Source organism: Antechinus flavipes, chromosome 4 (genome assembly GCF_016432865.1).
Source record: "Antechinus flavipes isolate AdamAnt ecotype Samford, QLD, Australia chromosome 4, AdamAnt_v2, whole genome shotgun sequence".
In the NCBI taxonomy this organism is placed as follows: Eukaryota; Metazoa; Chordata; class Mammalia; order Dasyuromorphia; family Dasyuridae; genus Antechinus; species Antechinus flavipes.
In genome coordinates, this window is record NC_067401.1 from 307,891,336 (window position 1) to 307,907,381 (window position 16,046).

Below are 16,046 nucleotides of genomic sequence, written 5' to 3' on the forward strand. Positions count from 1 at the left end.
CACCTGAAAGGCATAGCACAGCATCCTACAGTTTTGAGCCTGTGCCTCCACCAATCCACTTTGTATCAAATGGAATAAATAATTTAAGAATTTTTCCTCTATTATTTTTTAAAATCTCAAAAGTGGCATTATTGTAATCCTCTTTCTTTAGTTTCCTTTATCTTTAATGTTAGTTACTTTTATGTTGTAATTTATAGCAATAAATGGATCAAAAAGCTGTAAAGATAACAGGCAAGCTTCTCTAAATATTTTCCCAAGTCATTAACAGAGTGGATGTGAAAAGCAACATCAAAATTATTTTATTGCATTTTATCTACCTATCTGTTGAAAAAGACAAGGACTATCCGGAGTCCTCAAACTTTTTAAATAGGGGGCCAGTTCACTGTCTCTCAGACTGTTGGAGGGCTGGACTATAGTAAAAACAAAAACTTTCTTTTGTGGGCCTTTAAATAAAGAAACTTCATAGCCCTGGGTGAGGGGAATAAACGTTTTCAGCTGCTGCATCTGGCCCGCAGGTTGTAGTTTGAGGACCCCTGCTGCCAATAAGAGCCTAATTCAATTTATTAAATATTTATTGAGCTGTTTATATAAGTGATTCATTGTAGTAGTGGAATAGTTAAGGGATAACTATCACAGGGGTTAGGGACATGGCACCCTCTTGATGTGGAAAATCTCTGTAAACTTTTTTTGACCCTCTCTTACTGCCAGAGAAGAAGTCTGAATTATTATGTTATTAAAAGATAAAATATGTTGATATCATACAATACTATGCACGTAATTTATGCATTTCTTAGTTTGTAAACTTTTTCTGTGTTGTCTACTAGATATCATCTACGGCTTCCACAAAACTTTCCAAAATTCCCATTTAATTTCTTATGCTCATCCATGATATATAGAAACTGGGATGGGAAAAGTTGTGATGTGGAATGGATAACTATATAAAGATCAATGGGAGATTAGTTCCCTGATCACATGGAGCTGTAAGTAGAATAGAGGAGAATAGGCTATAAATACAAGTAATTATAATACAAAGTAGAATTTTCTGTATACTTCAATGAATTCAGAGAAAAGAGAAATCACTTCAAGCTGGAGAGAATGAGGAAGAAGGAGATCCCAAATTAAAAAGATTACTCATGTAAACTTGAAGTAAGATATACTCAGCAGATTAGTGTAAGCATGTCAATATGTTAAGGCTAAATATTTTCTAAAGTAACTTGTTCTTAGCAATTGGTCAATTTTAAAAGGGAGGGAAGGAAACAAGTATTTAACACTTACTATGTGCTTAAGAGCACTAATTCTATTATGTTAAATGCTTTACAAATATCATCTCATTTGATCCTGGGATATTTTGTTGTTGTTGTTCTCGGTTTTTATAGTCAAGGAAATTATTTTATATATATATATATATATATATATATACACCATTCTATAGTTAAGGAAACTGGCAAAAATTAACTAACTTAATTAGGGTCATACAACTACTAAGTGTCTGAGATGGAATTTGAATTCTGGTCTCTTTCCTAGCTGTCTCTTAACAGCCTCCTATTATGTGTTTCTTCTAATGTATATCTTTAAAACAAATGGATTAGTGTAATAATTAGAGTCTGAGTATCCACTCATATGTATTGGACCTAAGAAATAGATTATTGGTCTCCTAGGAGCTTAATGTCTTTATAGAATCAGACCTTTGTAGTACATACTTTTAGTTTTAAAAAAATCAAACATTTATGAAAGAAATGTGATTTTGTTTTTATTGCTACATTTGTGAGATGATTGCTGTTTTAAATATTACAAGTAGAGGGACCTAATGGAAAGAGATAGGAAGAAATGATTTTTAAGTCCCATCTCTTACATATACTGCCTTTGTTACTGGGCAAATCACTCTCTAAGACTGTAATTTGCAGAGGAGATACCAACCTTCATTGGTTTCTTCATGCAGAACTTTTTCTATGCTAGTGAAATCATGCAGGTTTCAACTAAATCAAAGAGCATTCCTGGAATCAAGAAGCCTAGAGTTCAAAACCAGACTCAGATAGATACTTACTATTTGGATAATCCTGGGCAAAGCACTTAACCTCTGTGTGTCCCAATTTCCTCAGTTCCAACATAGAGATACCATCTCTCTCCCAGGATTGTTGTTAAAATCAAATGAGATTCTGTTTGTAAAGTACTTAGCACAGTACAGGGCACATACTTAGCACTTTAAAAATTCTTGTTTCTTTCTCCCATCTACCCACCCACCCAATCTCTAACTCTAAGAAGACCAGAATGAAGAACAAGAATTAAAATGGATTTTTCAAACATAACAAAGGAAAATAAATATGACAAAGCTGTGTACATTGGCCCCAATAGAATTGAGAGCCTAATGATTTTTTAAAAATTACATTAGCAGTTGTTCAAAGAACTACTAAAAAAAATTTTTGCATTTTTTTTATCTGCCATTGTCTTTTCTTCCTCCCCTAAATTACTCTAGATTTAAGGTAACAGAAACCTTAGGGAATTTGAAATATGATCTTTAAAACATTTCAGGATCCTTGCCTAGAGGAACATAGATAATCTCTAACTGAAGCTAAGGATACTTGTGACATCTCATTCTTTTTAGCAGAATCTCTCTCCCAAAACCTTAGCTAGGTCTGATTGCTTCATGATTGCTTCATGAATGTGGTGAGCTCATCTCAGTTTCAGTTGATTATCTTCTTTATCTTTCAAGGTGATTGCTTTAAAACATTAAAGTTAAATATTCAGGATTCTGGATACACATACTAAGATAATTATTTTAATTTTTTAAAAAATTTTGTCCATGTTTCTGATATTTTAGTGTTGCTTTTATTTGCTTTTTTTTCTCAGCATTTCACAAATCATTCCCCACTACAAATTTAATTTGTGGTATATATACATGAAATTAATGTTGTAATGCGTTTGTAGATCCTTCTAATAGACATTTCTTATCTTTCCCCTTTACCTTTTTTGTATGGCTATCAGAAAGGTAACCAGTGATAATTGGTTATTGTTGTGGCACTTCTTGTATGTGCTTCTCCATCTCCTGATACTGCTATTACCCTCATCACCTCATACCTAGACTATTACAATGGCCTGCTGATTAATCTCCCTGCCACAAATCTCTCCCCATTCTAGTCCATCCTCTACTTACCTATCAAATTGATCTTTGTAAAATACAAACCTGACTACATTAGCTCTCTATTTGATGAATTCCAGTGATACCCTATCAACTCTAGGATCAAATATTTAATTTGATACTTGATATTTAAAGTCTTTCACAATTTTGAGTCCTCTTACCTTTTCAGTCTTCTTATACCTTACTTTCTCCCAAAGAATTCTATAATTCAATGACACTGGTCTCCTTCTACAAGTTCCTTATACAACATATTCCATCTTCTGACCCTGTGCATTTTCACTGGCTGTCTCTCACCTCTGGAATTCTCTCCTTCCTTATATTCACTTCCTAACTTCTCTGATTTCTCTTTATGTGTTTGACACTGGGTTTAAAGTGCTGGTGATTGTGTGTGTGTGTGTGTGTGTGTGTGTGTGTGTGTGTGTAATATATAATTATATTATGTGTATATAAATTATATATATATAAAATCTTTTTAAAGAAAGACAACCCCCGCTCTCAAAAAACTTACAATCTAATCAGGAAAGGCAGCACACAAAAGAAGCTGAAAATCAGTAGATGGAGAATTAGGGGGAAAGTTGTTGATTGAGAGACATGGTAGAAAAGTCAGTCATAGAAATCCCAAAGTGATGCAGTCAGGTGAAAAATGAAATGTTTCAGGTGAGCTTTCCTCTGATATTTGAAGTTCATGGCCCCACTGTCTGGTCAAGACAGGCAAAAAGTAATGATGAAGGGGAGTACCAAGACTGATGAGATATATTAATAAATATTTACTAAGCACCTGTTATGTACATGTCACTGTACTAAATACTAGGGATTCCAAAAAAAAAAGACAAAAATCAGTCATTTTTTTCACAAGGAACTTTTGTAATATAATCAAAGAGAGACCTGCAAAAACAACTAGGTACAAACAAGACATACATGATAAATTTCTAATAATCAAGAGGGAAAGGACTTGCATTGAGGAGGATCAAGAAAGGTTTCCTGTAGTTATGATTTTAGCTGAGTCTTAGAGTAAAGTAGGGAAGTCAGGAAAGGGGGATGAAGAAAGAATTCTAGGCATGAGAAAAAGCTACTGAAAATACATGTAGTCTGAATTTTCAAATGATGAAATTGAAACTATTTCCACTCATATGAAAGAGTGTTCCAAATCACTATTGATCAGAGAAATACAAATTAAGACAATTCTGAGATACCACTACACACCTGTCAGATTGGCAAAAATGACAGGAAAAGATGACAAATGTTGGAGGGGATGTGGGGAAACTGGGACACTGATACATTGTTGGTGGAGTTGTGAACAAATCCAACCATTCTGAAGAGCAATCTGGAATTATGCCCAAAAACTTATCTAACTGTGCATACTCTTTGACCCAGCAGTATTACTACTGGGCTTATATCCCAAAGAGATCTTAAAGAAGGGAAAGGGACCTGTATGTGCAAGAATGTTTGTGGTAGCCCTTTTTGTAGTGGCCAGAAACTGGAAAATAAATGGATGCCCAAAATTGGAGAATGGTTGGGTAAATTGTGGTATATGAATATTATGGAATATTATTGTTCTGTAAGAAATGACCAGCAGGATGAATAATGAGAGGATTGGAAAGACTTAGATGAAATGATGCTAAGTGAAATGAGCAGAACCAGGAGATCATTATACACTTCAACAACAATACTGTATGAGGATGTATTCTGATGGAAGTGGATATCTTCGACAAAGAGGAGACCTAATTCAGGTCCAATTGATCAATGATGTACAAAATCAGCCACACTCAGAAAAGGGTGGAAAATGAGTGTGAACTGCTTGCATTTTTATTTTTCTTCCCAGGTTATTTTTACCTTCTGAATCCAATTCTTCCTGTGCAACAAGAGAAGTGTATGGTTCTGCACACATATATTGTATCTAAGATATACTATAACATATTTAACATGTATAAGACTGCCTGCCATTTAGGGGAGGGAGTGGAAGGAAGGAAGGGAAAAAAGTCGAACAGAAGTGAGTGCAAGGGATAATGTTGCAAAAAATTACCCAGGCATATGTACTGTCAATAGAAAGTTATAATAAAAAAAAAAAAAAGAAAATACATGGAGTCTGGAGAATGAAGTCTTGTGTGAGGGAAAGCAAGAAGGCAAGTGTCATTTAATTATAAAATTCTTTGGGAAGAGTAGAAGAGAGGAAAATACTAAAGGATGAGAAGACTGAAAAAGTTGATGGGAGGAGGAAGGGTTCACTATAGAGAGTGATATGATCCAATCTACTCTTTAGAAAAATTACTTTTATAGTTGAATGGAAGATGGACTGGAAAAGGGAGAGATATGTGGCAGAAAGACCAATAATAGTTTAGGCATGTGTTGGTGTGGGCCCATACCTGATTGGTTATAATGTCAGAAGAGAAAATGGGGTTTAGGGGAGAATTGATAGTTCTCATTTACTTCTAGCCAGCCCTTCAGAGAGGGGTTTTAAGAGGATATAAGTGACAAAGGGAGCAAAGGTATTATCAGTGATCCCTGAATCACACATGCTCAGCAGACTGTGAAGTTATTATATATACCAAGCTTTCTCCTCTCATCTTGGGTACAGAGAATTTAGCTGCATTCCTTTTTTCAAGAGTATATAAATTCAAGTTGAAATATCCACAAGGTCAGTGTCACTCTGTGGAAGAGTATGAATATGCGTCAGGAGTAGAGTATTGGCCACCCTCTAAGTCCATTGCACATATCTGGAATGTATTCCTCTTCAACTCTCTTAGAATCCTTGGTACCCTTTAAAACTTAGCTCAGTCTTTTTAGTTGAGTGTTTGGCATATGTTTGGATCACATCTGATGATTCATGGATCCAAACAGACAATTGGAGCCCAAAAGGAATAAATATTGAGCAGTATCTTCAAGACACTGCAATAGGTGGAATGAAATTGTGGATAATTTTGATGATATGGATTTAAAGAAGTCATTTCTCTGGGCTATCTATATTTGAGAGAAGTTTTTCTCTGGTATCCAGGAGAGGGCTACAATCCTCTGAATTAAAGATCCAAAAATTTTGACTCTTACTGACTATATAAAGAATTTTTTTGTCATGCTTACAGTGGTAGCATTGATACGTGAAATAAAATACAAAAATTGTAGGCTAAGAATTTTTGTTCTTGGAACTGTGGGGTGATTTTGGTGTGATAATCCTTCTCCAGATCCTTGGTGAAGATTATTCTTCTCCAAGATAGATCAGGGTATTTGTCTTAGATAAGGTGGATGAAATATTGAGTCATAAATTTAAGTATCAAAACTATTTTCCAGAAATTAAAATATTCAAATTGTATTGTTTTCTGCTTCAGTGCACACTAGTGTGTGGGTAGTAATTAAAAAGTTCATGAAAGATATTATTCACACTATACTGAAGAAGACTTTTGAAAGGGTCTAACCAATTTTTCATCAGTGTTGAAAGAGTTGAATTAAAGCTGGATAAACTTCCATCCCATAAAGCCATCATTCTGTAATGCAAATCCTTATGGAGATGAGGCCTAGCAAATCTTCTCTAAGTCTTTCAGTGAAAGCTATTGAAGTCCCAGAAAAGAAAATTCTCATCCACCAAAATCTTTGGCAAAGTCTTTCAAATGACTTTGCATCAGAAATAGATAAGATTTTGCTTATGAGAATGATATTCAGGAAAATAAATTGCCATCTATGTGACTGTTGCACTCTAAAGACCATGGGATTCTGCCTGTCTTTAGTTGCAGCTGAAACTTTCTATATTTATTTTCTCCTCTGTTAAAATGTGAATTTCTTGAGAGCAGACATTGTCGTCTTTTTTCCATTTGTATCCCTAATACTTAGTACAATGCTTTGCTTACAAGACAATGGTCATTACACAAGTTTTATTTTGGGAATCCAAAGTGAAAGATCAGTCTGTTGATTGGGGGGGAAAAATGCATGTTAGGGATTTTACATTTTCTGCTCTCCATGGTTACTGTGACCAGAAGGAAGATGTTATCCTGGGGGAATTCAGAGCAGAATCAAGCTGGATTCTGATCATTACTTACTTGTTGGCTCATGGAACTGATTGCAATCAGTGTTTTTGGATATAAACTATGATTGATCTACCAATTATGAAAACTGTTTGTAGAATTGAAAGAGGTAGTCTTTGGCAAAAGAAGGTTGTGTCTGTAAATTTTGATGTCGAAGAAGAAAAGAATATTCTTTGTGACATTGGGACATTCTATAATACAATAGTAGAGAAAATACCTTGAATGTAGTTAATTTTTTAATCCTTGAAAAGAGTTGATTTTGATTGTTACATTCAGTGCTGTTGAATGGGCAGTTCACAATACAAATTCTATTTTGGGGGGAATCCTTAATCTTGGCTCACCATTCATGATAAATCAGAAATACAGATTTTTTTTTATAAAAAAGCAACTTTAATCATGAACAATTATGGGAAGAAAGCTTATTGGTTTTTCCCTTTAGAATTAGACTGTTAGCAAGATAATTTTAACATATATATATTGGATTTAACATATATCTTAACATGTTTCACATAGATTACTCACCATCTAGGGAAGAGGGTATGGGGAAGGAGGGGAAAATTTGGAACATAATGTTTTGCAAAGGTTGAAAAATTATCCATGCATATGTTTTGAAAATAAAAAGCTTTAATAAAAAAATAGAATTAGACTGTTGGGATCTGGCATAAAGATATAGGTTCTGTAAAATCTTTTCCTTATTACATATTCACTTTCTTGTTTTTTAGAATTATACAAAATAGTCTGTCATTTAATAATTTGTGTCTATCATTTTAAAATTTATTAAATATATTTTTTTATTAAAAGATACTATATAAAATTAATCAATTACATTGTTAACCTATATGTTAGCTAATAGCCCAAATGGGAAAGGTTTTTCAAATGACTAGATTTTTTTTCCTTTAGGAATTTTAAAATAAATTTTGTCTGATAATGGCATTTATTTTATTATTTTTAAAAAGTAGTTTATACTTTCCACTTCTGCATGAGGCTTTTACTAATTCTTCTAGTTGCTAATTCTGTTTCTTCCATTTCCCCCTCTGCAGGTTATGTTTTGTATGTAGCTATATAAGTTCCCCACTGAATATAAGCTCCTTGATGGAAGAGACTTCATTATTTTTGTCTTTGTATGTCCTCCATGGTGCCTGGAATATCAGACCAAATGATAAAGTTTTTCTTAGACCTGTAATTTCATGCCATGCTACTCTCTTGTCCACAAGGGAAACTTATAAACTTATAAATATTTTTGCTGATTGTTTGATCTTTATTATATAACTGCTTTATTACCAAGTGCAGTTTCCTGTCCTAGAGATTCTTGATGTCTGATCATAGTTCTTTCTCTTAAATTTTCACTTTTTAAAATTATAGTTTCTGAAAACAAATTCAACTTTGAGGGAGAAATTCCAAAATTATCCTATGCTAGTGATCCTATGCTAGTAATATGCTTTAAAAAAAAAAAAAAAAAAAAAAAAAAAAAAGGCACAGCAATGGAAAACAGGTAGCTTGGCATATTTCCTATTAGAATTTATATGGTATGTGGTTGCCCAACCCAAAGTTCATCACAAGGGAATAGTGATCCATATGAATTTAACTTGTTTTTTTGTTTGTTTGTTTGTTGTTTGTTTTTTGCTTTAGTAATATATTGATTTGCTGATTCAAACCATTAGACTACTTCTTCTATAGGGTGATTTTAGACTTAAAAAAAAATGCCAGAGAATCTAAGGGAGGGCAATCTGAGAAAGATTATGTAACAGGATATGAGAAGATCTGTGTTTCATTTCTTGCCTTTCTTACTATTTGTATTACTAAGTCACTGTACTTCTCTGGAACTGTTTTATGAAACAAGGCATCTAAATTAAAGGATATTTAAGGTCCCTTTCCAGTCATAAATCTGGTTATCTTATGACAGCCCAATAGTCTTTCTGAGAGACTAGACACTTATACTGAGCTTTAAGTATAAGGTATGTATTTTTATCAAAGGCATCCTTAAGTATATTTGTTTTTATAGCTAACAATGCACATGACTAGGGAGCAGAGATTATCGCTAAGAGGGAATTTAGAAATGTCAAAGTGGACGCCCTGCTTTTCTTCCTCAGGAACATAATTATTAACTCTATCTTTCTAAATTTCTTTTAACACACATATTTTCTAAGGATTTTAAAATAGAAATTTGACATTATCTATTTGGATTTTAGGAGCAATTCTTTAGGTACCTTCCTTTCTAGTGATATCAGCAACAATTTATTCTTCTTTCTTCCCCCAGCCCCATGCATGCCCAAGTCTGATCCCTCTTTCCTTCAATATTTAGAAAGTGAAAACTCAGTCTTCCAACTGTAAAATTGAAGAGTATAGGAAAGTCTTTTTGTGTGCAGAAATTCAAAGATCTGGTAATCTCCTTGAATGGGGACTGCTAGTAAGTGCTCCGGTAGCTCTTAGACGCCTGGGGCAGGATCTGGGGTGAGGTGGGGAGAATAGAGCGGAGTCCACCTTTCAGCCAGCTAGATCCACCTGGGACATGTTCATCCCATGATCCTACAGCCAGTTTACTAGGGAGGGGTGGAGTTTTGGGTGCTGCCTCCCTGTGGTGTTGCTATTTAACCCCACATTTTCTCTGCACTGTACTTGGGAAATTAGTGCTAGCTGGAAGATTGAAGTTTGTGTAAGGATTTCTTTTTTTGCAGTAAGACTGTCTGGGAATCACATTTCCCCAGTCTGGTCTCAGCCTTTTTGAAGGATCCTGGCTACATCCTGGGCTGCTAAACTGGCAGATGCTTGCATTTGAGCACTGCTATGATATGGACCAGAGAGCCAGAGTCAGCTACATTCTGGCTGTGAATGAAATTTCAAGTCAGAAGCTGGAAATGGAGAGATCTGGCTCCCTGTCATCTGGATACAGTTCTCACAAGGGGAAAGTTTCAAGACATTACCTAAAGTTTTGGATTGTGGACCCCATGGCAAAATCAACTCAAGAAACACAAAGCATCATCTACTGGGCACTTTCCTAGACATGAAGCCTCATCTCATGTTTACAGACTGCACAAGGAGGTTTTCCTTTTGGTTAGGTATGGGAGCAGAATATAGTGAAATCTCAAGATGTAAAGTATATGTTACATCTGTGTTGTTATTTTAAAACAAGATAGAATGAAGGTAATTGGGCTGACTTGGTGGGGAGGGGATGTCAGGTTAGTGTCAAAGGAGTCAGTGCTCATTAATCTTTGAAACTGAATATGACAAGATGATATATGACTTAACTGGGATATTGTTCATCTGTATTTTCATATCCACATTTAACATTTTTGACCCATTAATCTAATGTGGGAAAGAGCATTTTTTAAATGATGCTAGCATTTTAAAAATTATTATTGTTATTTCCACTATTACTCTGTTTAGCTTTTCTACACATCATTAATGGAAAACAATTTTATGTATTACTCTCTGAAATGTAGAGGATAAATTTACCTTAAACAACATATCAACAAGTCAAGACCCCCAAGCAGGCAACATTTATTAAGTCCCTACTGTGTTGAAACTACTATGCTAAAAGAAATACAATTATATTTCTTTTGAAACCAATATTCTGCTTGAGTGTAAGAAAACTTTAATGAGCTAATATCTTAAAATTTTTCTGACATGGTATAGGCTTAGGATCCCCCACCTCCAAAATACTTCAAATGGGAAGAACAGATTAGTATCTCAGATCCTGGAAATGTAAGGCCAGTGGAAATGATACACTGAAAATAAAAATCTTAACTGATCACACCTAAATAAGTAGCTTAGAGGGACTCTAGTAGAAAATGTTAAGGAGACTTTAGCCTCATATCTGTAGATCATTATAAGGTTTACAAAGTAACTCCTCCATACTGACACTATGAGAAAGGTGACAAAAAATATCATAGGACTTAGAATCGGAAAGGACAATAGAGCTTTCTAGTCCAGTGTTTGTCAAACTTAGTTGTTCATGATCCCTTTACATGCTTAAAAATTCCTGAGGGCTTTCTTAAGGAGTTTTTGTTTTTATTATAGCTACCAATATTTACCATAATAGAAATTAAAACAATATTTTTATGAAAATGATTTTGATTTTATGGAATCCCTGAAAAGGTCTTGGAAATTCCAAAGAGTTCCCAGACTATGCTGTACACTGAATTATTGTAACCTTCTCATCATACAAATTAAGAACCTGATTAGTGAGCTTAATTGACTTGTCCATTATCAAAGAGCTGAAATTCAAGAATAGCTGTTCCAATCTATTGTCATTTCCATTATTTTTGCTTAGCTCAGTGCTATAAGAGATCTTTAGCAGAAGTTTTGGTATTTTTACCTTGAAGCAGCTTTCTTTCATGTAAGTCAAATGTCTTCTTTTTTGTCTGACAAGAGGAACAATTTTCTGAGATCTTTAAGATATTGTGATTGTGTACTAAAATTTCTTTTTTGGAAAGCAAGAGAGATTGTTATCTCTTTGACATTACTTAGCCTGAAGACAGAAAGACTGAATTAAATGACTAGTCCAAGTCTCTTGGGATCCTATAATTAGAGCAGTTTTGAATTGGTAAAAAGTTGATACATCTTAAATCAGTATATTTAAATGCATCCTTCCTTTAGATGACAACCAGAACAAAACCAATGAGAAGAAAGAAAAGAAGATGGTGGTTCAAAAGCCCCGCGGCACTATGGAATATACAGTAAGTATGAATAGGATGGTTGTGAGTGTTCATACAATTTAGCATAATAATGATAATTATAGTTTTGTCATAGATTTCATCAATATCATTTCCACTACTACCACTATTAATATTACTACAACCAATGCTACTATCATCCACCTAGCTAGCATTTCTATAACACTTTAAAGTTGACAAAGCACTAGAGATATCTCATTTTATCTTCAAGATAACATCATCATCATCATTATTATTATTATTATTATTATTATTATTATTATTATTACATCCTCTTTTGAGATGAAGAAACTGAAGTAGGCAAAGGTTAAGTAACTTGTAAAGAGTCAAAAATGATCCTTCTGATTCCAGGTCCAATGCTGTATCTACTGAGTCACCTAACTACCTTATTATTAAGTATATATAATTTTGGAGAAAACTTCTAGAACAGAAAAAATACCTTTAACAGAGATGTTATCTTTCTGCAAGTGTTTTAGAGTGCTTAATCAATGTCAGTCCAATAATTACAAGAGGAATAGATATCCATTTATATTTGAAAACATTGGTGTTGGGATTCTCTACATATTTCTCAGGATTTCTTTACCATTGTTTCAGAATTTTTCTTTATTGGTAGTAGTAATAGTATTTCTAAAGCTTTCATTTTTTAAACAATCATTTTAAACATATTTCCATATTAGTCATATTATTAAAGAAAAATTAAGAACAAAAGGGAAAAACCATGAGAAAGAAAAAGCAAATTTTTTAAAAAGTGAAAATAGTATGCTTCAATTCAGTCTCCATAGTTCATTCTCTAGATGTGAATTTTCCATTTCAAATCTATTAGAACTATCTTCAGATAACTGTATTCCTGAGAAGAGTTAAGTCTATCATAGTTGATCATCGTAATCTTGTTATTACTGTATATACAATGTTCTCTTGGTTCTGTTCACTTCACTCACTATTAGTTCATGTAAATCTCCCCAAGCTTTTCTGAAATCCCATTCATTATTTCTTATAGAACAATAATATTCCATTACATCCATATACAACAATTTATTCAGCCATTCCCCAATTGATGGATATCCACTTGATTTCTAATTTCTTACCATCACAAAAAGAGCTGCTACAAATATTTTTGTACATATGGTTCCTTTCCCCTCTCTTATAATCTCTTCGGGATACAGATCCAGAAGTGACACTGCTGAATCAAAGGATATGCACAGTTTTATAGCCCTTTGGGCATAGTTTCAAATTGCTCCCCAGAATGGCTAGATCAGTTCACAACTCCACCAACAACAATGCATTAGTGTTCCAATTTTCCCATATCCTCTACAACATTTATCATTATCTTTTCCTGTCATCTTAGCTCATCTGAGAAGTGTGAGGTGGGACTTCAAAATTATTTTAATTTGCATTTCTCTAATCAATAGTGCTTTAGAGTATTTTTTCATAAGTTTTTAGATTTCTTTAATTTCTCCATCTGAAAATTGTCTGTTCATATCCTTTAACCATCCATCACTTGGGGAATGACTTGTATTTTTATAAATTTGACTGACTTCTCTATTTATTTTAGAAATGATGCCTTTATCAGAAAAGCAGGTTGTAAAAATTGTTTCCCACCTTTTGCTTCCCTTCTAGTCTTGGCAGCATTGATTTTGTTTGTGTAAAACCCTTTTTAATTTAATGTAATTAAAATGAACTATTTTGCATTTCTTATTTGTTCTCTGTTTCTTATCTGGTCATAAATTCCTCTCTTTTCCAAAGATCCTGACAACTGTCCTTTGCCCTCCTAATTTGTAAAGTTTTCATTCTCTTTTTAACATTTTTCTTGATTTTTTTTTATATTTGTCTTTAATACCTTTGAGTTCTAGATTTTCTCCCTTTCCAACCTCACCCCATTGAAAAGGCACATGTGAAACATTTATATAAAAGTCATATTGTGAAGATAAAAAAAACATAATCCCCCAAAAACAAACCCACAAAAAAAGTTTTAAAAGTATGCTTCAATCTGTATTCAGTCAGTCATTTTTTTCTTCAGATATGGATAGCTAAGTCTTTTGTAGTAGTCTTAGATCATTGTATTGCTGAGAAGAGCAAAGTCATTCACAGCTGACATTGCTGTTATACAGGATTCATAGTCTGCTAAATCTGCTTTTTTACTATCAATGTGATTTGGTTCAGTATTTAGTCACTTTTCACCTTTTTGGCCCTCTTTTCCTTCTATTCAAGTGAAGACTAGATGGATTGATGTTCTCTTAAGTTTTCATTCATGCAATTGATCTCTAAATTCTCATGATATTATATTCAATTATTAAATATTAATGGGCAGTCACATATAAATGATTCACATCACACCTTAAAAAGGCTTACAAAGCATTTTATATACATAATTTCCTTTAATTCCTATAACAATTCTGAAAGGTAAGTAATTGACATTTTACTCTTAATTTTTGTAGAAGCTCAGAGAAAGAAAGTGATTTTTCTGATAATGATAGAGCCAGTGATCAAAACCTTTATTCTCCAACTCCAAATTTGGTACTATTTCCACACTACATTTCATTGTACAAATTAATCCTATACACATTCACAATAATTTCATTAATGTATAAAAATGAAGTTTGCCTTTTAAACTTGGCTTAAAGGTTATTTTCTTTTACATGAAAAACATTAGAAATAATACATGACCTACTTAGTTAAGTTAACATTTATCTGGTTTTAGCTAACATTACTGAATAAAATTAAAAACATGAACTTGCTTTCTTTTTGCCAACATCATCCACAAAGTATTTAATATACCTTATCACCTTGTAATTTTATCTATATAAATATGAAAAAATCTCCAGATACTAAAGTGCCCCTAGGATCTTAGATTTGATTATAGTTATTCATAAATTGTAATTGTTTTTAGCAAAAAAAAAAGTTTGTAGTACCTGTCTTGTGTTACCCATAAGACTCAGATTGCTTTGTAGCAGTTAGGGCCCAGTTTAAATTCTATATTATAAGCTTTTTGCAATTGGAATTGGATATTAGAATCATTTCCTTTATTGTAACTGTATCTTTAGCACCTGGCACATATATAAAGATATATAAAACTATATAAAAACAAAATATAAAGATTTTGTTATTTGATTGATTGGACACATCAAAAAATTTTTTAAATTAAAATCTGTCTCTGTGTCAAGATTGTATCACAAGAATGGAAAACCATCTTATAAATCCTTTTTGGTCACAAGGGAAACCTGAGGTGATTCTTCTAGATGAATGAAACTATTTAAACCCATCAGTGGCAATGAGACCATATAAAACCTCATATTGTCTTTTGTTTTTGAAAATTGTAATCACTTAATAGACAAGACTATATAATTTGAACTTTTAAAATATGTACACCACTTCACATAACAGCATTTGTACTTTTTTATTTCTTTATTATCAATTTAAAATACCAAAAAAAATCATTTTCATACACATAATAGAAGAGAAAAAGAGGAACCCATAGGAATTTCTAAATCTTTCAATAAACTTGGGATGGAAAATGCCATCTGCATCTCAGGAGAGGATATGGACACTGAATGTTGATGATTGAAGCATGCAATTTTCTTTCTTTCTTTCTTTTTTTCTTTCTTTCTTTTTTTTTTTCCAGAACAAAACATCACTTAAGTTTATTTCAGATGGAACAGCAATGTCATGTTAAAATTGACAGGTTTAATCCTTACCTGCACCAAGTAAACTCAGCCACTTAAGTATTTTTAAAATTATTCCCTCCCCCACAATGAGGGAGCTTTTTTCCCCGCCACTGCTCCGCAGCACAGTTTCCTGGTATTTGTGTGTATGGACAACATATTCTTTATTGTTTCAACTGGTGACCAAGTTGCTGGGAAAATTTGACAGTAATTTTCCTCATAGACCATCTCTATCTAGATGAATGTTATTATTTGCTTAGATTTTTCTTTGAAGCATAGCATTTTCACAATATTTATTTGCTGTGTTTTTCCTTTCTCGTGGTTTTTCTCTTTTCTTCTGATTTTTCTTTCACAACATGACTAACAGAAACATGTTTAAAATAATTGTACATATATAATCTATATCAGATTGCTTCCTGTCTTAGGAGAGGAGGAAGAAAAGGAAAGGAGGAAGAAATTTGGAACTCAAAATTTTACAAAAATGAATATTAAAAACTATTTTTACAAGAAATTGGAAAAATAAAATACTTTTGCAGGCATAAAAAGAAATTATAAACCTCCATTTTAT

The 16,046-nt window shown here is 33.1% G+C and overlaps 1 protein-coding gene across 2 annotated transcripts in view; it reads left to right on the forward strand.

The window, feature by feature from the left end:
* Positions 1-16,046, forward strand: part of NCOA7 (nuclear receptor coactivator 7) — a 156,421-nt gene that overhangs the window by 90,858 nt on the left and 49,517 nt on the right. For both annotated transcript variants that reach the window (XM_051997695.1, XM_051997696.1), the window contains exon 4: positions 11,743-11,822. In XM_051997695.1, the coding sequence (XP_051853655.1) occupies positions 11,743-11,822 (80 nt within the window). The remainder of the gene's footprint in view (positions 1-11,742; positions 11,823-16,046) is intronic.